This window comes from Clytia hemisphaerica, unplaced genomic scaffold (genome assembly GCF_902728285.1).
Source record: "Clytia hemisphaerica strain Z4C2 unplaced genomic scaffold, Clytia hemisphaerica genome assembly, whole genome shotgun sequence".
In the NCBI taxonomy this organism is placed as follows: domain Eukaryota; kingdom Metazoa; phylum Cnidaria; class Hydrozoa; order Leptothecata; family Clytiidae; genus Clytia; species Clytia hemisphaerica.
In genome coordinates, this window is record NW_027103890.1 from 246,307 (window position 1) to 274,205 (window position 27,899).

At 37.2% G+C, this 27,899-nt stretch overlaps 3 protein-coding genes across 3 annotated transcripts in view; 2 read left to right on the forward strand and 1 right to left on the reverse strand.

Annotated features, from left to right (window-relative positions):
* Window positions 1-27,899, forward strand: part of LOC136808574 (all trans-polyprenyl-diphosphate synthase PDSS1-like) — a 176,056-nt gene that overhangs the window by 105,864 nt on the left and 42,293 nt on the right. The gene's annotated exons all lie outside the window — the stretch shown is intronic.
* On the forward strand, window positions 8,585-19,494 carry LOC136808566 (transcription factor VBP-like). Its single transcript, XM_067065093.1, has 2 exons — window positions 8,585-8,828; window positions 18,233-19,494. Exons 1-2 carry the CDS (start codon window positions 8,708-8,710, stop codon window positions 19,399-19,401), a joined length of 1,290 nt encoding a protein of 429 aa, XP_066921194.1. The 5' UTR covers window positions 8,585-8,707; the 3' UTR covers window positions 19,402-19,494.
* Window positions 23,540-25,158, reverse strand: LOC136808567 (vesicular inhibitory amino acid transporter-like). The gene has a single exon (XM_067065094.1). The coding sequence runs from the start codon at window positions 25,147-25,149 to the stop codon at window positions 23,638-23,640; it is 1,512 nt and encodes a 503-aa protein (XP_066921195.1). The 5' UTR covers window positions 25,150-25,158; the 3' UTR covers window positions 23,540-23,637.

A 27,899-nucleotide genomic window follows, 5' to 3' on the forward strand; every position in this document is an offset into this window, starting at 1 on the left:
AACAAAGCAAACAACATGCCAGTTCTTTCTGGACAAATATATATGTAAACTTTATTGTGTGCTTTGATTTCTATTTTATTCAACCTTCTCAACTGCTGATCTTTCAACTATCCTTTACGAGTATAGAATGGGCTTTCATAGTAGCATTTTCTCTAAGTATTTTGTGCAAAGTAGACTTCTTGACTGTCCTTGTCCCTTTTGTTAAAGTTGTTCTGATGGAGGACATTGCTATTTTTGGTAGCCTTCACATATCAATAAGGAGCTTTGGTGTAAATGTTTTTTCTGATGAAATCATACTAATCTGGAACTATTAGGCCTTTATGAACTTTTTAGAACAATAATCTTGCTTCAATCTTGAGAAACACTGGAAAAATAGGATAGCATTCCCTGCCATAATATCACAGATTTCCTCTGCTTTCTGCCTGAAAACGCTGTCGTATAGCCGAAAACGAAAGTGAAACTGTGAAAATGTCCGCAAATTCGGACCCAGTCCTCTTCCGAGACGGTGGCTAATCACAGATATCTAAGCCCGAAGGGCTAGATATGCAACTTTAAGCTTTCTCCAGCAAAAAAAAGTGAAGCTAAAATTTGACTTTTTAAATTTCGTGCCGATGGATAGGATCTAGCATTTTGATTGTTTTCGGAGCGCGAGATCAAAAAAATTAGGCGGCAAACGCTATTTCACACCTCTCAAACCGGTGAAATTGCATATTTTTGTCACGTGACTCTGGTAGGAAATCCTTCCAAAGATGAGCTTCACTTTTTGAACAAAGCTGCAAATCTAGCCCTTCGGGCTTTACAGATATCTGTGAGGCTAATTGGAACACTGGATCGATTTCAACATTGGCCTCACCATTTACGTTTTCAGGAATATTATTTAGAAGGGTTTCAAAATGATCTTTCCACGACCTTTTTTGGGTCGTCACTTTTGATAGAGACAGATGCTGCTTTTTTCTTCCCGCTTAACTCCTCGACGAGTTTCCAAACATTTCTTAAACCATCAGAAGGTTCTGATTTGTTTGCCTGGTTGAGTATAGGAGTTATCCTTCTTCCTTCTTCTCTGACATCTGAAGTTTTTCAGATCGGTCTGGTTCCTCTGAAGGTCGGTAATATTGGACTGTAAGACCTGTCTGTGTGCGTTTGTTATGATGGGTTCACTGTCCTTGGTCTTTTTCTTGACTGGTAGGTGGTTCATACAAATAGCCATACCAATTTGTGAGAAGTGTTTATAATATTTTGTGGTATATTCAGTCCATTAAAAAAAAACACCAATCACTCCTGATTTTGACTACAAGTTGTTCTTATAGAATCAAAACCTAAAATAAAGGGTGTGGTGGTAAGCCTACACTAAAGAGAGGTCCACCACACCCAAGAAGAACAACACCAGAGGAGAAAGATGACATCTTGACGAAAGAAGAAGGAGCTGCGCATTCCAGGAGACGATGAGTTCTGCATTCCCTTCGGGTTTCCCCTGATCGTTGGTTTGTGCTTCTAAACTCCGATGTTTTCCACGTTTCGCAACCGTAGAGAACATAATGGCAAAACGTAATCGAAAGAAAAATATCAGGAAAGTACAAATTATATCACAAAATGTTAGAGGAATTAAGTCTGACGCTAGACTTCAAGAACTGTTTAATGTTATTTCGAAAAGGAACGCTCTCGCAGTTTGCCTCCAGGAAACTTGGCGAAACGGTAGTGAACTTTTTGAACATGAACAATACAAATTGATATCATCTGGTCTAGATAAATCATTACAGAGTGGAAAAAGAGGCTCTCAAGGTGTAGCAATTGCATTAAATCAAGATGGTGTAATTGCATGGAATGCCGCTGGTTGTGAATCACATACCGATTTAGGAGCTCGTATAATCGCAGTAAGACTTTTGTTAAAAGATCATCAGAAAAGAGACGTTGGTGTATTTATCATTTCCGCTTACGCGCCAGTCGGTATCGCTCATGAAAATATATGGAATGACTTCTTCGATCGTCTTAATCTGTGTATCTCGCGAAAAAACAAGAGCGACATACTTATTATCGGAGCCGACACCAACTCCAGCATGGGTCGATCAGTCGAAATCGATAATTGCCCACTTGGAAAATTCGGTATTCAACACATTAATGACTCAGGAAGACGTTTACTTTCGTATTTATCTATGAATAACCTTAACGTTGCAACAACAAAATTTCAGAAAAATGACTACATCACTTGGATACATCCTAGGAGCAAGAAAGGCCATCAAATCGACCATTTCATCACGAATATTGAAATGGCTCACAGAGTCACCGACGCAGGAACTACGTCCCCTTTAATTGACAGTGATCATCGAGCTATTTTTCTTAAACTTCGCGTTATGAAAAGACTGCAAAAGAAAATTGAACCCCGTCAGAAAATGATGATTCTAGATCATTCAAAACTTCTAGAAAACAACGTTCGTGAAAGTTTTTGTCAATCTGTATCCCATAAACTTAACAATCTTGACACACCATCTTACTCAGACCTCGCCAATGCTGTTAACAAAGCCAGTCTTGAACTGCTTCCGAAGAAAACAAAACCAAAACCAGGTTGGTTCCAAGCAAACGAAAAGAAACTGTCATCTCTAATCGAAGCTAGAAATCAAGCCTTAGAAAACTGCTTTAAGAAGAGACGTACACGGTCAAGTTCGAAACGACTTCAAGCAGCACGTCAAGCTTTGAAGTTGGCTGTTAAATCTTCAAAAAACGAATGGATTGATTCTCATTGTAACACTCTAAATAAACATTTGGGGACGAAAAGTGCATGGGACGCTCTTAAACATTTGAAAAAAGGTTTAACCATAACAAAACCTACTGCTACGCGAAAAATGAAAAAATCCGACGGAGCACTCTGTACCAATGCAAAGGAAAATGCTACTGTTTTTCGTGATCATTTTGAGAAGTTGTATGATAAAAACCCACATTTCGACCCAACAGTACTTGATACTCTTGAACAATCACCCGTTCATACCGGTTATGACCTGATTCCTAGTGAAGAAGAGATTGTTCGTGCTACTTCAAAACTTAAAAACAGTGCACCAGGTGAATCCGGTATCTCCTCGTACGAATGGAAGAGCTTACTGACAAATAATGATACCTTGATTATCTTGCGAAATATTATTTACCATATATGGGACACTGAAACCATACCAGATGAATGGAATATAGGTCGTCTAACGATACTACCTAAAAAAGGCGATCTAAGTTTACCTAAAAATTATCGCGGCATTATGCTCTTGGAGGTCTCGTATAAAATTATCGCTATAATCCTTCAAGAACGCTTACGACCAATCCAAGAATCGCTCGACCACGAGTCACAATGTGGCTTTCGTCCAGATCGAGGTTGCATTGACGCAATTTTTACCGTTAAACTTGCTCTTAAAAAACGTCGCGAACATGGACTTGAGTCATGGGTTTTCTTTTTGGACTTGGTAAAAGCCTTTGATCGGGTTCCCAGAGAACTACTGTGGCTCATTCTTGAACGTTTCGGTGTCCCATTAAAACTCGTCAATTTATTGAAAGCTCTCCACAAAGCCTTCAAAGTGAAATTCACGGTAGACGAAGTAACCGAAACAATGAACTGTTCAATTGGTGTCAAGCAAGGTGACATTCTTGGTCCCCTTCTATTCACGTTTTCATTGCAGCAGTTATGATAACCTGGCGTAAAACAACCGAAGTCCAAGCATGCATTTTCAAAACGAAAGAAGATGCTGTCATGACTGGTCGCAGCTACAGAGCATATGGAGAAGATCTACCACTCCAAGACTCTGAGTATGCCGATGACACTGCTCTCTTATTTAACAGTCGAAAAGAAGCAGAGTCCGGCATTGAGGAGAGTATGTCGCATCTCGCTCGTTTTGGGATGGAAGTACATTCTGGTCCATTGGAGCCACGAGAAGACTCCAAATCAGTTGTTCTCTTCTGTCCAAAGCCACCGAGTAAATATGAAAATCCGGAAACATATGATAACCTTGACCTGTCTGATATCATCATTGGCCAGCGTTACATTCCTATCGTTGATAAGTTCGTTTATTTAGGGAGTATGATTAGCAACGACTGCTCCGACAAAGGTGACGTTCAAATGAGGATCCAGAAAGCAAGCATCGCATTTGGTTCTCTTAAGAAATGTATTTTCTCAAATTCAAGTGTCAATTTTGATGTCAAAGGAAAAGTTTACTCTACCTATGTTATTCCTATTCTATTGTATGGTGTCGAATGTTGGAGCTTAACCGAGAGTTTGTTAACGAGTTTACGAAATTTTCATCATCGTTGCGTTCGAATCATGTGTCACGTCAATCGATACCAGTCATGGGTAAAGAGAATAAGTAACGTTGAGCTTTTGAATAAAGTTTGTTTGAATTCGATTGATAGCTATCTCTGTCAACGTCAAATGGCATGGGCTGGCCACGTAATTCGAATGCCCTGGTTTCGTTTACCAAGAAAAATGATTTCTTGCTGGGTCCGCTCGAAGCGCCCTAAAGGGGCCCCTCGCTATACGTTTGGTCGATCTTTGTTCAAAACTTTCAAAAAATGTAACGTTGATAAGTCATGTTGGCATGTTCTTGCTTCTGATAGATTTCAATGGAGAAATCTCATTAATAATTTGAATATATAGCTAGACTTTTATTTCTTCTAGTATTTTCTTATATATGACAATTTTCTGATAATTTTTTTAGGATGTGTTTGCGCTGTGATTCTCTTGACTATTTTCAGGAGGCCTATTCCCTTTAGGGAAGGCCTATGCTCTTCTTCTTCAGTCCATTTGGTTTGAATTTCATTTTCAACAACTGTGGCAATGGCAGGATTTGGCGAGTCTATTTACAGGTTTCTTCTTGGTAGAGCGAAGGCTCAATTTACATTTGCTAACGACAATGCGATTATCGGATCCAACGGGATCGGATGATGAGTGGGCTTGGCAGTCGTGGATGCTATTTCTCTAGCGCTTTCGGCATAAAATATAGTCAATTTATGATAACTGGTTGGAAGGTGATTTCCATATCCAGAGGGTAGCTTTCCTCTTTTGAAAGCAAGTATTAGATGTGAGAAGATTGTATTCGTTCAAGAAGTCCTGTAGATGCGAACCGTTCCTTTTGTTTTCTGAATGGTACGAAGAAGCTCCTTTGAGATTGGCATTGAAATCAACGCAAACAGATACGAAGGACGAGTGACGAGGAATAGATGTTAGATGGTTCGTGAATTGGCAAAAATTTGTGCGTATGAATACCTGAATTAAGGGTTGACGGGGGGGGGTCATAAAGTACAAGACTTTATTGTACAGTTTCTAATTTGTTACTACACAATAGATTTGATAACCTGAAAATTCATTCGAGTTCATTAACTGAAAATTCATTATTTTCGAAAAAAAAACATGAATATAATATCGGTATCGGTATTTAGCTTCCTTCACCGACGGTATTACGGTATTTGACCCAAAATTTTGTCAGTATGACGGTATTTAAGACCCCTGAACCCCCCTTACCCCCTTACTAGATAAAAAGTTAACAACTGGTACAGGAAAGCCCCCCCCCCCTTATAGTCCGGGAGCGAAACCCAAAAAATGGCATTTTGCTTAACCCAAGATTCTACAGGATAAACTATACATTTTTGGAATCCTCAACTATCTTAGTTTTGGAAATGGTCGGTCCCCAAAGCTAACTCCTGGTCAATTTTTCATACTGGGCCCGAGTTTAGGGGGTACTTTTTACCCTTTGTAAGGATTTGTTAAGGAAAATGCCATTCCATGGATGATATAATTTGCTGTATCTAGTCAATCAGTTGACCAATTGCTTTGAAACTTTGCAAAAAGTTTCAAGGTAGGCTGATGATTATTTTCGGCAAAAAATTTTTGTGAAAAATTATTTTTATAGGTTTGCCTGGGGAAAAAAAGGGAAAATTTGGGTATTTTAACTAAATTTTGACCCTTTTTAAGTCTGGGACCTACCCAAACAACTTTTAATGAGTTACAAACTAGGTGTTATGATAGACCTTGATGCAATACATCAGAAAAATTTAAAACAGACAGTATTTAGTATTATTTCAGGGCTGCAGGGGGTAAAATTGCCCATTTTTATGGGTTTTTACCTTATTTGAGCAATTTTCACCACTAATCTTGGTTAAAACGTCATCAAAAATAGTTTTAACTTGATTTTCGTGTAATATATCCTGAAAGATTACAATGCTGACTTAAAACTAACAAAACCAGGGTGCAAATGGACAAACCAGGGGGTAAAAATGCCCATTTTAGGCGATTTTTATCGTTTTTGGACCTATTTCACCCATAAAGCGGTTTTATGGTGTACCAATTTTATTTCTGACCACTGAAACAAGGATAATTTTGTAGTAGGAGCAATGGGAAAGTTATTTGTGGTTTTCATTATCTGTAATCAGGGTCACTGTGGGCAAATCAGGGGGTAAATACACCACTTCTTGGTAGTTGTTGCCTGAATTTGGATCTTTTTATTGTATGGTAGCCTCAAATTTATGAAACTTTGAGATTGAAACCAGTTATATACCCTTCAGTCATTTCTTAGTACTTTTGTTGACAACTACACAAAATAATGACGGATTTAAAACTTAAGTTATGCCCAAATGATAACATTTATTTGACGTTATTTTGTAAGTTTTTGCTTTGAGATTCCACTATATTGCTATTCAGAGCTTCCCAAAATGGTCCCAGCTACTTGTAGAATTATTATCTTGAGACTAGCTACTAATAAAAGGTCAGTAAAACGGCAAAAATGATCAGTCAAATTATGAGTATGTAGTACATTAAGAGTATGCAGAGGACCGTTAGTTTTGTTTTCACAAAACGATTAGAAAATCTTTCATCAAAGCAGGCCTTAACAATGACACAGCACTTTTATTTCTACCCAAGTTAACAATATTTTACAAATTATTAGGCTCCAAATAACTATTCTACTTAAAAACCAGTACAGGGACCATTTTGGGAAGCTCTGAATAGCAATATAGTGGAATCTCAAAGCAAAAACTTACAAAATTACGTCAAATAAATGTTATCATTTGGGCATAACTTAAGTTTTAAATCCGTCATTATTTTGTGTAGTTGTCAACAAAAGTACTAAGAAATGACTGAAGGGTATATAACTGGTTTCAATCTCAAAGTTTCATAAATTTGAGGCTACCATACAATAAAAAGATCCAAATTCAGGCAACAACTACCAAGAAGTGGTGTATTTACCCCCTGATTTGCCCACAGTGACCCTGATTAGAGATAATGAAAACCACAAATAACTTTCCCATTGCTCCTACTACAAAATTATCCTTGTTTCAGTGGTCAGAAATAAAATTGGTACACCATAAAACCGCTTTATGGGTGAAATAGGTCCAAAAACGATAAAAATCGCCTAAATTGGGCATTTCTACGCCCTGGTTTGTCCATTTTCACCCTGGTTTTGTTAGTTTTAAGTCAGCATTGGAATCTTTCAGGATATATTACACAAAAATCAAGTTAAAACTATTTTTGATAACGTTTTAACCAAGATTAGTGGTGAAAATTGCTCAAATAAGGTAAAAACCCATAAAAATGGGCAATTTTACCCCCTGCAGCCCTGAAATAATACTAAATACTGTCTGTTTGAAATTTTTCTGATGTGTTGCATCAAGGTCTATCATAACACCTAGTTTGTAACTCATTAAAAGTTGTTTTGGTAGGTCCAAGACTTAAAAAGGGTCAAAATTTAGTTAAAATACCCAAATTTTCCCTTTTTTTCCCCAGGCAAACCTATGAAAATAATTTTTCACAAAACTTTTTTGCCGAAAATAATCATCAGCCTACCTTGAAACTTTTTGCAAAGTTTCAAAGCAATTGGTCAACTGATTGACTAGATACAGCAAATTATATCATCCCTGGAATGGCATTTTCCTTAACAAATCCTTACAAAGGGTAAAAAGTACCCCCTAAACTCGGGCCCAGTATGAAAAATTGACCAGGAGTTAGCTTTGGGGACCGACCATTTCCAAAACTAGGATAGTTGAGGATTCCAAAAATGTATAGTTTATCCTGTAGAATCTTGGGTTAAGCAAAAGTGCTTATTTAAGGAGATATAGGATTTGGCTCCCGGACTATTAGTTTTGAGCCGCCCCTAAAACTGTAAAAGCCTAGTATGCTAAGTATGAAAATGAATAGGGTTAAGTTTGATTCAGTTTGCCCCGCATTTATAAATTTTGAAAAAACGCACGGGTCAAGTATTCTGGATGGGAAATAAATCCAGGAGTTTCGGATCTAAGTCCTGAAGGGACTTAGAAATCAATGGAAATAACTAACTTATAAACTCTAAAGCCCCTTTGAGGCTGAGAGGGCGCACAAAGGGCGGAAAGTGGAGGTGGCTCATCGAATTCGGGCGGCTTTGATATATATTTTTTTCAATATGTTAAAAGTGTAATTCTAACCGTGCGCTGCACTTCTTTTACTACTAAACAAGGCTCTTAAAGTCATTTTAACAGATTGGAAAATAAAGAATAATTACGTAATCACATGTTCTTATTATATAATGTGAACGTGACGCACTCTGATGTAATATTGTTACATGACGATTGCATGTTGAATCGACGTAACATCTTGGGCAGGAACACGGGCAAACAGCAAAGGTAAAATAGTACCATACAATGATCACAAGGAATACAGTAACTTTGCCACCATTTATTAAATCATTCTTTCAAAATGACTTGATACTCAGATATGAAGGGTGAAGCAACCAAGAAAACTGACAAAGACAGTGAAAAGAAGCAGCAACAAAGGAACCCAGCCACAAATCAGCAACTTGGTTCAAACGAGTCTGGTGCTGGTTCATCGGACACTGGTGAGTTTGTTTTAATACCATTTTATTGCATTTGCAATAATTAACAACTTCATTGGTTATATTTCTTGTCTCCAGGCTGTAGTTTAGTTGCTTGAATTTGGAACACAAGAGGTAATAGTCATTTAGGAAAATGCGACATTGGTATAGAATAAATTTACTCCAGCATACATTTAACTTCATTCAGCTCAGCCAGTACAAGCAGGATGAATTACCGTGAAGTTGGGTGACTTGCATCAGCGGAGGGAAACTTGCATAGCCCTCAAATGAATGACTTGGCTGGTTATTAAAATACAAAGTTAAATCAAAACAAAATGGTAGAGTAGAAGCTGCAAGCGGAGCCGCATATATTTCATTTATTTTAAAATTTTGCTGCTTTAATTGGTCAGCCATTTGATAGCTATGTAAGTTTTCCTCCACTGATCCAGACGGTGTCAATCGAAAACAACATCAAACAAAAATCGCAATCGAACCAATTGAACCTAATCGAATGCGATCGAATAATTGCGATTCGATTGTCGAACCTGATCGAATCTCAATCGAACGGCAGATTCCTGGGTAATATTCGATTGTGTTCGATTGCGTTCGAGTAAGGTTAGATTGGTTCGATTTGATAGTTGACTATATGTTCGATTGGTTCGATTGATTGTTAATTACATTTGATTAATCTTCGATTTCGTTCGATTACGATTATGTTACGATTAAATTGGATCACTCTGTTAGAGCTTTTTAGCGTGGGCAGCCAAGCGCTTAAGTACCATACTAAAGCGAATAAAATCTAATACAATTAAATCAATCGAACGTAATCGAATACATTCGAACGTAATCGAAGCAATCGAACAGTAAATCCTGGGTAATATTCGATTGCGATTCAATTGCGTTTGACAATCGAATTATAATTATTCGATTGCGTTCTTAATTGAGTTCGATTGATTCGGCGTTCGATTCGTTCGATTGACACCGTCTGGACTGATGCAAGTTACCAGACTTCACGGTATCTTGTCCCTAGGAAAATGATCTTGATTGCACAGATTCGGTGATTGAACAATCAAGTGATCGATTAAAAGATTCAAATTTGATTGTTGAATGCTATTGAATCTGAATTGTACGTCAAAAATAATATATGACGCCATTTTATGTGTATAGCGGGGCCAACCTGAAAAATATTTTCGTTTCCGGTCCACCGGCCGGGTGAAAATTTCTTTCGTCGTCAGTCAGGCAGAAATTTCCTAAATCTGACAGGCCAACCTAAATCCAACACCCCGAATAACTGTTATTAAAAAAAATTCTATGTTTACAAAAATTCCCTTTCCAAGTTGAACAATAAACTACTATTGCAAGAACCTGCAAGAACTCTCGAAACAAAACATCTAACAAGATGACTATATAATGTCAAGATGTCAATTAACCCTTTCCGGACGCATGATTTCACGGCTATATGACGCAAACAAAAATTTGATTTTTGATTGGCTTCACTAAAATTGCAATAGAAATTGATTTATAAAAGAAATCACGATAAGTAATCCCTCCTTTTTTTCACATGTAATAGGGGTTTTGAAATACCAAAAAAAAAATTTGAAATATGGCTGACACAATAAAAAGAAACACCATAACTCTAAATTTGAGTCAAAGGCTGAACCTGTGTGGAAACACGTGGGAGAGGCCAGTATTTTTCAGTGAAAAATAAAAATTAAAAGGAAAAATTAAAGAAGAAAAAATCAGAAACTGGTGGATATCAACAACAACCAATCCTGCCTTGGCTTGTTTGTATGTAAAGTCCGAAGACCACCTCATCAAATAAACTCTGACGCTTCAACCAGGCTGCACTCATCCCACAGTGCAGCCATTCAGCTAAGTGACTAATTTTTCTTCTTTCTTCTGATTGCACAAGAATCCCTGCCCCGCACACGTTATTCCCACAAGCTTCAAAAGGATTGTCAACTCTTAAACTGTAGGATCAGCTGCACATGACAGAGTTTGGAATTCCATGTGCAGCTGAGCAGGTAACAATCCTTACACTTTCACCTCCATACGTCAACCCTATTCGTAACTATGTCTGACAATGTTGAACGGCAAAACAAGGTTGAAGCTGCGGAGAATCTGATTGCTGAATTGTGCATTTCTGCTCCAAATGATGAAGTTAAGTCTTGCCTTAGATGTTATGAATATGGCAAATCCCTCGATCAACTTACTAAAGACATTGGCAAATCCAACAAACCTGTTCTGGAATCAACTTTAGCCTACCTGAAAGTCGAAAATCAAGAACAATATGTAAAACCAGCAAATGTCAATGCACTAATTTGCAGACTACAAAATCTCCTTCCCGACGAATGCTCATTATGTAATGAGACATATTGCTTCAAAATCGAAGACACTCCATTGTTAGCATGTGTCTTTTGTGGCCAAGAAGTCCATCGTAAATGCTACCTTCAACTCCTTGGCGCAACAACAATGGAATTTGACACTGCTTCCTTCAAAAAGACTTTCAACCCTTTCAATCTCCCTGGACTTTACTACGTCTGTCAACCTGTGAACTAACCAAAATCCCACAAGATGATTGTGGAAAAAAGAAAAGGTTCATAAAGAATAAAGATTCTACACCACCTACCCAGCCAGAATTAAGCAGCCCTCCAGAAACCCAAAGAAAAAACCAATTCACCAACTTACCCTACCAACCAATACCAGATCTTCCCAATCGACAAATAGAAAGAATCTATCCAGATCTTGAGAATATTGAACAAATCAATCTCCTTGATGAGGACTTAACAGAAATACCTGCACCAGACTTTCCCAAAGAAACCCGCAAAAAGACATCTGCACCAGACCATCCCAAGGACGATCAAATTGAACAAACTGCACCAAATTCACCCAAAGGCAATGACAACCAAACATCGCTTCAAAAGGAGAAGACCTGTCGTTTCTACGTTAAAGGGAATTGCAAGCATGGCTTGAGAGGGAAAAACTGTTCCTTTAACCACCCAAGGATGTGCAAGAAGCTACTTTCACATGGAACTCGAGCCCCCAGAGGATGCAATAAAGGAAAACAATGTCAAGACTTCCATCCTAAAATGTGCTCAACTTCAATTACCAAAGGCTGCTGTTACCAAAAAGACTGTAATCTCAGGCATGTAAGAGGGACAAAAAAAGAGAAGCCCAAACCTGAGGCAACAAACAAGGACCCAACTTTTTTAGAATCAGTCCACCTTCTGAAAGAAGAGATAATGAAGGTAATGGACACAAAGTTCTCTTACATAATGAGCCAGATATCAACAAATCAACAATCCCCTGTGACAAGGTACCAACCTATGGCTCCACAGCAACAACAACCAACACCAATTCTACCAGGATTTTTACCAGCCCCACCCCCCATCAACAAAACAATGAAACAAATGGAAATTCCACCCCTCATGCAAATGTACATACCACCTCCAAAGAACCTTCAACAACCACCCCGCTTCCATCCACTGAAGAATCTCCAAGACTTCTAAATGACTCAAATGCAACAATGAATTACTTCTCCTTCCTCAACATACAAGGTCTCTCTCCAAAAACAGTTGAATCTAAAACACCATATTTGAAGGATATCCTGACACCTTCCAATCAAATCTTCATTGGCCTATCAGAAACCTGGCTGAAAGATCATCTTGATGCAGAACTAGCCATTGATGGGTATACAATTTTCAGGTCAGACAGAAAAAGACAGAAAAAATCCAAAAGAGGACGCGACAGTGGAGGCACTGCTTTCTATGTGAGAGACGATATAGCTAATACTTTTGAAAAAGTGGTGGAATTCTCCAACGGAGTTGTTGAAATCCTTGCTCTGCATTCAAAATCTGAAAATCTTGTCATCGCAACTGTTTACCGCCAACCAGATAATTCAGCGAATGGATACCCTTCAAGACTGAATGAATTTCAAGACGGGATATCTAAGTTGAAATCAAAGATTCTGGACATTGGCAGTCCCACACCAGATGTAATTATTGGTGGAGATTTCAATTTACCCCACATAGCATGGCCCTTGTGTATCCCGAAACAAGCATCGTATCCAGAAGAACCTAAAATGATAGAGTTTCTGGATCAATTCCTTCAAGATCTACATATGAACCAATACATTACCAAACCAACCCATAAGGATGGGAACACCTTGGATCTTGTACTTACCAATAATGACAGTTTGATTCTCTCCCACAATATTCTTACGACTCTAAATAGCATTTCCCATCACTCGTTAATTGAAATGGCTACCTTATATCAACCAAATGCTACTACCGAGCCATCCCACAGTCAACCTAAGCTTTCACTCTTCGACTCCTTGAACTTCTTTAGTGACACTGTTCGCTGGTCAGATCTCGATGCCAGTTTAGAAAATTAAAATAAAAAAACTCCAAATGACATATTAGAAAGCTTCTACAAAATCACCTTTCAAATTGCACAAAATCATGTTCCACCAAGAAGAGTAAAGCAAAAAAGATATGACCCTTCTCAAAGACTTAGAACTAACTTGACGCGAAGAAGACGCAGGATAAACAAGCTCTTAATTCATACCACTTCGCCTTCAAGACGTAATAAACTCACAAAAGAGCTAATTTCAATTGAAGTAAGACTTCAAAAAGCTTATAATCATTCATCTCAATTTGCGGAAGATAGAGCACTAAAAGCAATCAAGAAAAACCCAAAATACTTCTACTCATATGCAAAACAATTTGCAAAAGTCAAAAACAAAATTGGACCGTTAATTGATGGAGAAAACCTTATCAGTGATCCAAAAAAGATGGCAGATATTCTCTCCAAACAATACAGCTCAGTCTTCAGCACACCCAAACATCCTCCCCCTTCAACAACTGACCAACCAGTGCAGATGGGAGATATCCCACTAACAAGAAAGGACTTTGAAGATATGATAGATGAACTTGATAATACTTCTGCTGCTGGACCAGATGGCTTCCCTGCAATTTTTCTAAAACACTGCAGAAAATCACTATCAAGACCTCTTCTCATCCTTTGGAGAAAATGCCTCGATACTGGAAAGACCCCTGAAACTCTAAAGAAATCTCTCATTGTACCTATCCACAAAGGAGGAAATCGAACTCAACCCGAAAGATATCGCCCAGTCGCTCTCACCTCACACCTAATAAAGATTTTCGAAAAGATTCTTCGAAAGCATATGACACACTTTATTGAAGAGAACGATTTATTCAATGCAAATCAACATGGATTTCGCTCTGGCAGATCATGCCTCAGTCAACTTTTGTCACACTACGATGAGATTTTATCTCTACTCGAGCAAGGCAAGAATGCAGATGTTGTCTACCTTGATTTTTCCAAAGCATTCGACAAAGTGGACTTAAACCTCGCTCTTACCAAAGTTCAAAATCTTGGTATTGGTGGAAAAGTCTTGAAATGGTTACAATCGTTTTTAACCAATCGCTATCAAACCGTACTAGTGGATGGGACTCCATCTAACCCAACACCTGTCATATCAGGCGTCCCACAAGGGAGTGTTTTGGGACCATTGATTTTCCTCATCTTAATGGGGGACATTGATGAAAAAGTTCAACACTCTTCGACAAGAAGCTTTGCAGATGACACAAGACTCATCAAAGGCATAGAAATCGTTGAGGATACACAAAAACTTCAAGGAGACCTAAATTCAGTCTATGTATGGTCAGATGATAATAACATGGAGTTTAATGCTGTCAAGTTTGAGCTGCTGAGATATGGCCCAAACACTGAAGTTAAAGCTGAAACACACTACACAAGCAGTAGCAACATTGAAATCAAAGAATATGAATATGTCAAAGACCTTGGAGTACTGATGTCCAATGATTGTAAATTCAAACACCACATCAACAATGTTGTTATCAATGCTCGTAAAACCTCATCCTGGATCCTGAGAACTTTCAGAACAAGAGCAGCTACACCAATGCTCACTCTCTGGAAATCTCTTGTTCTTCCAAAACTCGAATATTGTTCTCAACTCTGGAACCCATGGCTAAAATGTGATATACAAAGTCTTGAAATGGTCCAGTGGAGCTTCATTCGAAAAATCATTCACCCCGAAAAATCATACTGGTCAAGATTGAAGGCATTCAAGCTTTATTCGCTAGAAAGAAGACGTGAAAGATACATGATCATCTACACGTGGAAGATCCTTGAAAACCTTGTGCCTAATATCAACCAGTCAGACGGGTTACGACCTGTTTTCCAACCCAGACTTGGAAGATTGTGCTTTGTTAAAGCCCGAATCACAGGAACATCAGTTGCCCTACAGTCAATCCGACATAATTTCTTATCAACCCGTGGGCCAATCTTGTTCAACTCCCTCCCTAAAGAATTGAGGAATTTAAGTGGATGCCCTGTGCTAGAATTCAAAAAGAAGCTAGACAAGTTCCTTGTTTTTGTTCCGGATGAACCTTCTGTTCTAGGTGCAACAACAAATGCTGCATCCAACTCAATCAAACATCAAATCAATAATCGGCAGGCGGACATTGGATTGTTCACCTAGATGGAAGACCATCGAAAGCACTTCCAAGTATTCCAAGTATTCCAAGTATACACCTTGTCACGTGACCGAAAAATCTGCATATTTTTTTTCGGAACAGCGAAATTATTGACTTTGAATAAAGAAATAGAGTAAAAGGTATTTGCTTTACGCCTTGAACTTTGAATATGATTTAGAGAATGGAATTACTGACCGGGTAAAAAAAATTTCATGTCATAAGCGTTCCAAGAATATGGGTAAAGTGATTTTTTGTCCAAATTTTTGAGCAATTTTTCCCTTACAGATTTAGCGTAAATCTACAATTTAGAGTAAATTTACAACAAACATTGAAAATTTATAATTCTAGTTGTAAACAAGATATCGAAAAGCAGTTTTTTGCAGGTTACGGGAAATTTATCTCAAAATCATTATTCAAAACCATGTTATTGTATTTTGACGCGAAAACGGTTAAAATCTTTTACAAAGCTATGGGCCACCTGGTGGCCCGTGCGTCCGGAAAGGGTTAATATGTGATCAAAAAGTATGAGTTGTAAAAATAATTACCTCTATTCTGAATCAGCTGCTCCTGTTTAAAACATTAAAAATTATGTTTTGTACAAGAAGCAATTATTGTTATTTGGTTCAATTGGTTCAGTGTATCAAATCTCTCAGTTTAGTTGACACTTCCCGACACTTTGGTATCATCGTTGCGTCACAGCAAAAGGTTTGTTTTTATTTTAATTTGTATCTTTAAAAGACCCTATCGGATTTAGGCAGGGCTGTCGGATTTAGGACCACTCACGGTATCTATTTACATTTAAGTTTATGTTATTCAAAAAAGAAAACTTTTGTTTGAAAGACTTTCGTGGTTGATTTTTCTTTACAAGATTTATATTAGCGGTGTCAAATTACTGCAGTTTTAACGTAGAAAAAATACCATCATTTTAACTTCTACGAATGCCTTATAAATTTGAGTTTTGGGAATCGAAGTTTAGCAAAAAAAATTCCGATTTTTTCATCACCCGGTGGACTGGAAACAAAAATATCTTTCCGGTTTGCCCGTGGCCAACTACCTCAAAGCCAGGGTTAGTTATGGAACTCAACTTTGATTTAAACTTCATGACGCGACAAGGCAGAATCAGACCTGCCAACTTGAAATGTTCATTTTGCGAGGAGATTAAAAATTTCCAAGTGAAATCCGAAATCTTAGCCCGATTTTTCAAAATCAGAAAACAGGGAAATTTTTTTTACCGAAAATTGAGGAAACTTTTTTCTGAAAATCAGAAAATCTGGGAAATATTTTTTCGGAAATCGGAAAATCAGGGAGACTTTTTTGCTAAAAATCGGGAAATCTGAGAAACAGATGCGTGAAATCAAGTTTTTCAAAATTTACGTGAGACAATGAAATACGCGAGTTTCACACTCAATGCGTCTGTATTTACTCTTGGGTACTTAATAACCGGGGGGTGTTGGAATAAGCAGGCAGGGTTGGAAAAAATCTCAAAAGTGAAAAGGCTGTTTTTAATTTTACGAATGTTTTAATAATTTCAGGAGGGGCAGCGTCGGATAACAGGTTGCTAAAAGGGCATGAAAAAGGCCTGTCAATTGAACACAATTGAATCGTAATCAAATATTACTCAGGATTTGCCCTTGGATTGCTTGAATTATATACGTTCAATTGTATTTTGCTTATGTTTGATTATGTTTGTGTTTGTGTTACTTATGCGCTCACTCTTATCTGATTTTCCAAGCTCTAGAAGAGTAGGTTAATTTAATTTCAATCAATCTCGTCAAAGATTATCAAAATCAAAGTAATAGAATGCAATTGAACACAATCGAATATTACCTAGGAATTGGCTTTTCGATTCCATTGACTGTACCGTCTAGTTTTTCTGATTTTCAGATTTTTTTCTGAAAATTCCACAATCCTAATCTTTCAGAGATGTTAACAATTTTCCATATCTTAAGAGAGCTTGAGTGTTCTGGAAGAAAATTTCTACATAAGTTACAAGATAAGAAAATGTAAGCCAAATGCAATTGAATGCCTTCAATCTCAATCTCAATCAAATATTAATTGAATCTAGTAATGTGGTAATATATAATTATTATAATAATATTCAATCGCATAGGACAACAACAAATTTCAATCAGTCAATTGCGTTTGATTTGGTTTAACTAGTTTGATCCTCGATTCCATTGAGACTAAGTAGTCTGGCCCTAGGTAACAGCTGTGTTATAAAAGACAAATCATCTATACAGTCTTGTGACATTATCTTAAATAATTATGTTGGAGTAATTGGTTTTCTCCTAAATGAATAAAGTGAACAGCTCTAAATTGTACATGCAGCTCTGGCTGTAGCGCTGCAATAAATAAATATTCTGCAATGTTTCGGTTTTTTTTCGTTGGCCACAACGAATATCAATTTAACTTTCAAGTTTTAACCATTACCCCCCCCCCTTGCTAGAATGTCAAGCGTGGAAACCAAAAAATTACCTCAATTTTCTTGATTCTACCTTGGCGGATGGCCAAAATAGTTCTTCAGAGGGAATTTAATTTGGGAGATGGCTGGGAAAATTAAATTTGAAGGGAATTTAATTTGGCGGTTGCAGGAAATTTTTGGCCAAAATCGTTATCAAATAAGCAAAAAAACCTGTTTTAAGGCGTTAATTAGAATAAATTTGGCAGGAATTTGATTTGGCGGATGGAAGAAAAACTAAATTTTGGCGGGAACTTAATTTAGCAGATTTTGGCTAAATCCGCCAAATTTTCTTTCCGCCAAAATTTCAGAAGCAGAAAAAACCCACCCCCTTTAAATCAATTTGACATTCATTATAATAACAGACAACGAGAAGGAGTTTGTTGCTTATGAACCCAGTGTTTATAAACAGTTCTTAAAACACATTCTTGTTTTTCTTGTTTTTTCAGAGAAGACGAGTTCGTCGTTCTTCAAAACCAACACAGTCAGTGGAAATTTGAATCGTTTGAAGGAGCTACCTTCCTTTCATTCTGGATACGCGAGTCTGGACGAATTTTTATACGCTGCCTCGTCAGATAATAATGGCAATCGACCCACCAGTAGTAGTAGTGGTGGGATTACAAGTCAAGTGAAACTGACGCAAAACAAAACAGCTCAGAAAAGACAATCAAGAGGAGAACGAACCAAGTCGTCCAACATGCAAATGATATCCTCCTCGTCTCAAAATAACAATGGAGCTACTACCATTTCTAAAGCAGCCTCACAGGCTAAACAATCAAATAAAAACAAACGCCATGCACAGGCGGCCATTGATGAGATGAACCGGCAATATGACCACAATTTGTGTTTGGATCGTTTTATTAATGATATTGAACAACAGCAAAACGAAAAGAAAAGTGAAAAAGAAGTTAAGCGAGACCTCAATACCAGTCCGTCCAATTCTAGTTTATCCAGCTCCTCTTCGAACATGCCACAATCGAACGAAGATACTGATAGTGGCAGTCGAAACAGCGAATCCATACAGTCGAGTGAAAATGCTAAGAACGAAAAAGACAGTAACACCAATAGTAGTAACTCAAGCAACAATGGTAGTGGAAAAGAGGATAAAACTGTAAATACGGATAAAGAATTTCCTAAATCGAGTGGTTCAGAACAAAACGGAGAGCATTCTAAAACGTTCTCTTCAATGGAAAGCAGCGGTATTGGTTCGGTAATGACGGGTGAAACGTGTGAATCGATGGACACTTCTGAAGGGAATCAAGAGGAGAAAATTAAGAACTACAAGGGCGGTAAATTAGGGCGTAAGCGTAAACGTGGTTACATTTATAATCCGAAGCCGGTAATCGAGAAACCGCCAAAACAATTTGTACCAGATCAGGAGAAAGATCAGTCGTACTGGGATAAGCGACAGCGGAATAACGAAGCGGCTAGGCGTTCACGCGAGATGAGACGTGTAAAAGAGAAAGAAACCCACGATAAGCTAGACCGCTTGAAGAAGGAGAACGAAGCGCTACGTGTTGCCATCACACTCTTGATTCAGAGAAATAGGAACTTGGAATTTATCATTAACGAACTAGAAAAGACGGATGGTCCGCCTGCTGTACCAGTCACCTGTTGAAATTTCCTGTGAATGTTTGTTCTGTGGAGGTGTTTTTTTTATTCGACAACAAACGATTTTATTCTGCCATCGAAAGGCAAAACTTTGTTATTCCCGGGGAAACTTTCTTTTTGTCGTATTCCATTTGAAATCGACTCGAATCTTTTTTTTTTAAGATTAAATGTTAAGAAAAAAAGTCAATCCGGTCAGAAAACAGTGGTAGCGTTCCAAGAAAAGCTCTGCTGGAAAGTTTTCAGGGGTATAAAAAAGTCACGCACTTGAAAGATACTTTTGTAAATTTTTACTTTCTCGATTTGTCCTCACATCTTCAGTGTTAAATTTGTACATTTTACTTTTCTTATTTTTATGTAAATTCAAGCGTATAGTTTCATTTATTTGTTTCTTGGTTTATACCCTGAAAGGTTATCTTTCAGATCAGAACATACACATACATTCCCGCCTATCTTTTTTAACGAAAGCCGCGAATCTAGAGTTAAGAGAAAAAATGACATTATTTTCTATTTTGTCCCTCGTTTTGTCTCTACCTTAAATTTTTCGAGCTCATTTCTCTGTAACTCGGTACTACCTATCCACATTAAATCACACTCCTACTTGAGCTTCCTTACAAGGAAGGATTAAGGTTTGAAGAAATTTAAAAGGAATTTATTTATTTTAGAAAGCAATCATTTTTCGATTAGGGAAAAGGATTAAAAACCACGATGTACAGTAATTTCACGTTGTTTATTTTGCTATCGTGAATAAATTTCATATTATAAAAATAATTATAAAATAACAAAATTATATTTTGTCCAAGCCTTTTCATTTCAATCAAGAATGAAAAAATAACTTTTATTGATTTCGAAATTTGCTCGTGTTATCTCTAAACTATTTCATCATTCATTCCTATTTTCCACTCCTACTTATCTTACTCAAAAGGTTCAGAACACATTGAAACACACGTATTTGTTTTATTTGAGCTTTTGGTTTTTGGCTGCCGTGAAAAGTGTACAGTATTAAACATATCCTACTGATGTACCTGAAGTGGATAAATTTTGGCGGGGATAAATTAAATCCTCGCCAAAATTTCCAAATTCGGCAATTCGCCAAGTTTAACAAAAAGAGAATTATGTGAAAAATCACAACTTTTTAGTATATTTTTGAGTAATTTTCACCCATTTCAGTGTGACAAAATTTCCAATTCGCCAAATTAAATCCCCGCCAAATTTTACGAAATTGATCTATCACCAAATTAAATCCCCACCAAAAATCGTATCTTGGCCAATCGCCAAAATTTATCCACTTAGGTATTTCTACCTAGGTGTTAACCTGTTAACCTGCAACATTGTGAAACGTACTGCTCTTTGTCGTGGTCACAATGTTGTCGGATAAGTGCTAAAAAGTGGCCTTGAAAGATAGATGGATCCCAATTCCTCAACGAATAAACCTTCAGTCTCTTCTTGAACTACGGAAGTATGAGCACCGAGTATGTTTTGCAACGAATAACATTAAAGCCTTCTTACTCTAATCTGATAATTCTCGCGATTTTAGTGAGAGCATGAACATATAAACGACTGGACGTCTATCTTTTATTGTCTTTGAAGCGAGCTTCGTTGCCGCCTGTATTTCAAAGTTGGTATAAAAAACTGACAATATTCCGTCACAATTTGATTTTTATGAATTACTTAGGTAAAAGGATTGATAGAGCTTGAACATTCTCGTAATTCACAAAAGAATCATTCTCAAATTTATTCATCAATTTGCCATCGTTTTATTAAAGATTTTCAACGCTGAAGTGCAGAATTTCGACTGCGTGTATACTTTTGAATCACTCTTGTCTCTCCAATAATTTTTTAATGACTAGAAAAAAAAAATAGCTTGCTAAAGTTGAGAGCCTGTGTCACAAGAATATTAAATTTTGATATTGTGACACTCACTAAAATTATTCGACACTTTAAATTTTGACAAGCTGAAGATGATTTTGCCTCTGTTATCTTTGTTATGATATAGATAAAAGACAAGACTAGAACAACAGAGACTTTCGTGGAAGTTTTGACGTTGCTAGCAAGGTATTCCCATATACCTCTATTACCCTTAATTATTGTTTCATTTATGTCTTAACTAGCATTGCTTTTTACAAAAAAGACAAAGGAGATGGATGTCCAGTTGTTTATAAATTGTGAGTTGAAATAAAATCCATGCGAAATCTTTGAGATCAGATTTTCGGGTTAAAGAACTCTGTAAACGGTGGGCGTCTTCAGGGCTATTTTTAACTTATTTTTGTTTGATTCGCGATTAAATCCAAAATGAAACGTGAATAAATACTAACGTTGATTCGCAAAAATAAATCAAGAAAATTTTACGATAAAAATTAAATGTTGCAAAAATTGACCTGATTAAAGAATTATAATTAAGTTACAATCGGGGTAGAAATATATTGGGAATTTTGGTTAATCTCGTTTCCAGCAATTTAAAGTTCGGGCGAAAAAGTCGATAAATTTATTCGAGTATTTCAATTCGGAAGGTGTTTATAAACTTCCAGGCTATATTCTGGGGAGTTTCTAAACGTCGACCAGTAATGACGACCACGACCGGTAATCACGACCAGCGACCATTGAGTTTCAAGCCCGAAGGGCTAGAGGTCAATCTCTTTGGTAGGATTTGAAGCCAACAAATCCTACCAAAGTTGCGCGGTCTTGAGCGACCCGCCTGGTTTTTACACAAATGACAGATTGAAACTAGAATTTACCGCTTAATTTCAATTTTTCTTGCTTGAGAAAGGTTAGAGATTGACCTCTAGCCCTTCGGGCTTGAAACTCAATGCCAGCGACCAGATAAATTTGGGTTATCAAGTTTATCTGCTCTCTCCACCGAAGAAAATGTTTAAATCAAGTGCTCAGAATACTAACTCTAGCGTTAACACTCAGCAGATTTAAGATTCTACCCGTCCAACCTAATTTAGAGCGCTTCCAAATCGATTGTGGCTATAAGATTTCGTGGGACTTTCCCTTTTTTCTCAAATATTGTGACTTTGATTATAGTTCAGAAATGATAGAAATGTAGATAGTGTATTAATTATCAAATCTTTCTGTTAAAAACCCTCTTATCATTTTTAATAATTTCGTACTATGTATAATAATTTCTGATAATAATTATATAATATCAATTATGTATATTTTTAACGCAGTTATAACAATCGGTACACTCTTTATCATAAGAACAGCTGAACTAGGATTGGCAGAATTTTAAGCAATTTAAGTCAAAAGCCAAAATTACCTCAATCTTGGGCTCATAAGGCGAAAGCTCGAGGTCGAAAAAATGAGAAGATGCCAAGCCTCTACGAAAATCGACTGGTTCTTATAAAAAAGAGTGTTATTTTGAAAGTTTTAATTTTCAAATAAATTTTTATAAATAAGATTTTCAGTTTTCTCACAGAATTCAAGGGACTAGCTATCTTGCTGGGTATCCACAATTAAATTTTCTGGAAATACGGAATTACCGCAGCCATACAAAGTTTCAAATAATTTAATAACAGTAAAGTCTACTTACAATCATGGTCGAAACATATTGAGATTTTAGTGTATTTTAACGTTTTTCAGAATTTAAAGTTCGGGCGAGAATTGCTATTTTACCACTTTCTTTCATTGAATATTTCCATTTTGGAGGGATTCGGTGGCTTCTAGGCTATATTCCAAGCCTTATTGGAGCAAATTTGAGCTTTTAAATCCTAAAGGTCCTAAAATCCATGGTTCCGAGTATTAAGTTTCATGTTAAAACTCAGAGTTAAAACTCTACTTTCCAACTGTAGTTTGACGTGCTTGTCCATGATTGTAGACTGCAATAAAAACTGCGTGCTGAATGCTCCATATGGTTATACACTACACGTACGCATCCTCTTTGGATGTTGTTAGTAATAGGGAAGTTAAGTATCAAAGATAAATCTATGCGACGAACGGACCTTTTCTCTGCAAGATTGTAAGGGTAGCAAAGTAGATGTTTTATCTTCTTTGTTCAACAACGAAGATTTTCACGGTTTTTCGTTCTTGAGCTGTTTTAGCCTGGATTCTAGAAAATGCAGGTCCACATGTTTACTGCAGGTTGCGGGTTAAAACCCGTCCGTTCGTCGCGTTGATTTATCTTTGATACTCAACCTCCCTAATGTACGTAAAACAGAAACGAAACCGACCTGAATTTACAGGGTAGGAAATAGCCCTCATCAACTTTCCTAACTTAAAAAATTGGAAATGAAAACAAAAAAATTCAAAAATTGACGCCTACAATTAGAGCTTTTATAGAAGAATAGAGTCCTAGCAAGCCAGCAACTGCACCAAAAACCATAATGCCAAAACTAACAACCACTTTATGAGTTCGTATTTCGTGAGTCCGTAACATAACGTAATAAGCAGCCGGTAGAATCAACGTGATCATGCTCCCTCGGACACTTCCAATCAAACTGACCACCAAACCAAAATGTGGAATCAAAATCGCGATTAACAAAGCTAAAGTCATGAAAACTAATCTTGTTAAAACCAGCCATGATTTTCTACCAAGAAGCGGAAAGTGGCGACGAAAAGAACTATCAATTAATTCGAACGCCACAAAACTTTGCATCGGTACCGTGAAATAAGTGAAAAAAATGATGGCGATTTGTAGAACAACTGGTAAGGGTTTGAATGACGTCACGTTACTAATGATTTCTTGTTTTGTGGTGTCAGTGTATGTCAAATAGCCAAACAAAGCAAATGCGACTTTTACAATATTGTTGAAGAGAAATGTGACGTGTGATGCAGCCTTATAGTGTGACGGGTTTTTAAGGCTCCCTTCTAACGAGGGTAAATTCATGTGGACGGAGTATGAGTTTATGATAATGCCAAGAGCAATACCAAAACCTTCCAAATCGAAAGTCCATGAAATATCTGCAAAATTCCAAATGTCGTAATTCAAACAAAATATCACAAGCATTGATAATAACGCGCATAAATAAAGTTTCAATCCAATAAAACTTACCCAAGCTAGATAAGAAACTTTAGTGATGAACAGGAGAGGGATGGTAGCTAGCGTCCAAGCTATCGTTAAATATCGCTTATCATAGCCTGTTATCCCGACTTCAGTTAAGATGTTTTTGGTCAGATCTGTCAGCAAGATGACAACAATGACATTCCTCAGCAAACTCATATACACCAACACCTTCATTATAAATGCGCCAAATTTGCCCATACAAATTTTAGACATTTGTACAAAAGAAATATGAACTCGTTTCAATTCTCCAGGTTTTGATAACGATTTTTGATATTGACAATCACCAATTATTGCTGACGTTGCACTTGAAGCTAAACCAACCAAAACAATAGCAAGTAGAGCCCAGACTCCAGCAATTTTGACGCAGAAAGGGAAACCAAGAACACTGGTACCCAGAATCATGCTTTGAAGGTTTACTCCCATGAGGAATGCGTTCGATTTTCGATCATTCGAAGGGACGTGTTTCAATGAAAAGACAGTATTTTGATTGTTAATTTCATTCGATTGGAAAATCCCATGAGACATGAACGCCCAGTCAGTAAGGAATGAAGTCGAACGACCTTCCGTCCTATGCGCAGTGAAATCAACATACGAATCAAAGTTTTCGATACTGTCGGCCCCGCGGAGCCCGACAGGACTTGTATTTGGGTCCTCAAAATTAATGAAGAAATTATTGTTTTCAGTTTTCTCTTCTGATGGCATATCTCCACTGTTAATGGATTGTTCAAGCTCCATTTTTCGCACCAAATTCATTTGCTTTGTTTCTCTATCAAAAGAAAAATAATGATTATCAAGAAAAGTTCAATGAAGGGTTATTTATAACAAAAAGTCACCTCATCTGTATTTTCTAAAGGTCTCAAAAATCATCAAAATCCCTTATCATATAGAAACAACCCCAGAAAGCCTTAATTAAAGCCGAATATAAAATCCCTGTCTCATAGCCCCGGTGGAACTTCTTCCCACAGTGGGGATGAAAATTTCTATGGAAACCCTAATTAGGATTCTATTGTTCTCAGCCAAAAAACTCTTGGGGATGGACTTTGGAGTGCTATTTTTTTCATTGAATTCCAAATAGGGATGGGGCTGAAATTGTAGAGTAATTTGTCCAGCGGGAACAAAATTTTACCCAAACTTTCCAGCGAAAAGGGAGTTCCACCAGGTCTGGGTCACAGATTCAACCCAAAAACCCGGGCTCGAAACATTTATAAAAGTCGCAACAAACGCAGGTGACGTCTAGTATAGGTTACCTGTCGTCATGCGAAAAGTACCAATTACATTGCGCAAAAAGCAGCAGTCAGTTCAATGCAAAATCTCGTATTACCATATTTGGAAGAAACCATTGCGTAATGTTATATAAATGTACTACATCACATATAATGCGCATGCGTAAACTTTAACCACAAGCGATTATTACACGCGATGATATACCAAGAAATGAAGACGAAGGGGTGGACACTCTTAACGGTCGGGGATGTGGAGGTCCCTTATAAGAAACATTTTTTATAGGAATATCGACTTTTTATAAGAAACATTTCTTATAAATATCGATGTTTTATAAGAAACATTTTTTATAAGAATATCGATCATTCCAGTTAGGGTTAGGGTTGGAGACCCAAACAATAGCATAATTATACTAATTATGCTATTAATGATGTAACCTTTACTATACGAGATTTTTCATTGACCGCCCTCGCAGTGTAGCCCACTTCAAAAAAGTAGCCGGTTAAGACCCGAACGCCGAAATAACTAAAATAAGTAAGAAACCTCCAAAGTCTCAAGTCCTAAACAATTTCCGAAGGTCAGAAAATAAAATGGCCGAGCCTCAAAAAATAACTCCTTTTAAAAAAAAATGTAACGAAATAAGCCACTGAAAAAATATTTTACCCAACAATAGAATGTTTACAATTTCCAAACAAGATCTACACTCACACAATGAAATCTGAATGTGCTCGAGTAAAATTCCGATTGAAACCGATATTGAACAAATTTGGATTCTATATATCACATTTCAACTAAAAATTCTTTATAAAAATCATCACTGAAAGCCAGAAAGTAAGCATGGGTAATCTTACGAGGTTTCGTCAACATTGCCAAAATTCAGACAACGCTAAAGCTTTCATATACACTCACTGCGTTCAAGTAACACACAAATTTGAACTCATTCATCAGGAAATTCAAGAGTCTGAATTGAAAACTTTTGCATTAATATGAGCGATGTGCAACTCCTCTGTGAATATGCAATATCGAAAAATGATACCTGTTTTTATTATTTCAAAAAGTGACAAGTGTTTTACGACATCGATTCATGATAAAGTCTTTTATTTGTCATGCCAAATGATGATTGCTAAACTTTCTTCAACAATGAATTATTTTTTACAGTTTTTCAACAGCCTATAAGGAGGAGTGTAAAATCAATGTAGAATACGCCCATTGAGTTTAAAGCCCGAAGGGCTAGAGTTCAATCTCTAACCTTTCTCAGGCAAGAAAAAGTGAAGCCTTAAAAAATGCGCCGCATTTTTGACAACAGATTGAATCTAGCAATTCCTTTGTTTACGATTGATATTTTTTTCGAAAGTTAGAGGTAAATTTAAGTTTCAATCTGTCATTTGTGTAAAAACCAGGGGAGCCGCTCAAGGCCGCGCAACTTTGGTAGGATTTGTTGCCTTCAAATCCTACCAAGGAGATTAACTTCTAGCCCTTCGGGCTTATACTTCATTGAATACGCCCGTAAGACTAAACAGAATCTCTGATTTAAAACCCACACGAGTCGCACACGAGCACCTACAAATGCTAGATTGAGAGTGACGTTTACTTCCATATTTCGAAAAATGGACTACCTCAAAACACGGATTCCTGTAAAGCCCGAATGGCTAGATAGAGTGCTTTAGGTTTTTCCGAGCAAAAAAAGAGAATATCGCAAAAAATATTGTTGCAATTGTTTTTGAAAATCCGCGAAGCTTCTGATTAGCCAAGCGCCGGAATTCTATTATAATGTCGCGTGACCTAGGTTGGATTGCCTTCCGAGATACGGCAGAGCACGCCATCTAGTCCTTCGCCTTCGGGCTTAATAAATATGTGCCCCTAAAAATAAAAGAGCCGATTGATTTCTAGTCTGGAGATCCATACTCTCTATTCAAACTTACACACCACGTAAGTAAAAATCCCAACAGAAGCTGTTGTTTCTATATTATTATTCGTTTTAACTAAATGTTATACTTCGAAACCACACGAACAGAGAAGATGGGTCTCCCAGCTGATTGATCTCAGACCGTCCACACAATAGTCAATAGATCAAATACTTTTGAACCCTCTTTCACAGTGGTCTTCTCGACTCGTACCAACACACAAAAACACATTTAGGTTCATTCATATCTTTTTTTGGCAAATCCTTGAAATTGATACCAATTGTTCATTACACGCCAGATTACACTAAGATTTAATTTTAGCCTGGAAAATGTGCATTGTTTTCGCAGCATCTTGTTTTAGCAGAAAGAGCAAGGTAT

What these genes read in the sequence shown, in the direction of transcription:
- LOC136808566 (XM_067065093.1), top strand. Translation starts at nt 8,708, where the DNA reads ATGAAGGGTGAAGCAACCAAGAAAACTGACAAAGACAGTGAAAAGAAG. An exon ending in TGCTGGTTCATCGGACACTG is followed by an intron (nt 8,829 to 18,232) that starts GTGAGTTTGTTT and finishes TTGTTTTTTCAG; the next exon opens with AGAAGACGAGTTCGTCGTTC.
- LOC136808567 (XM_067065094.1), bottom strand. Translation starts at nt 25,149, where the DNA reads ATGAATTTGGTGCGAAAAATGGAGCTTGAACAATCCATTAACAGTGGA.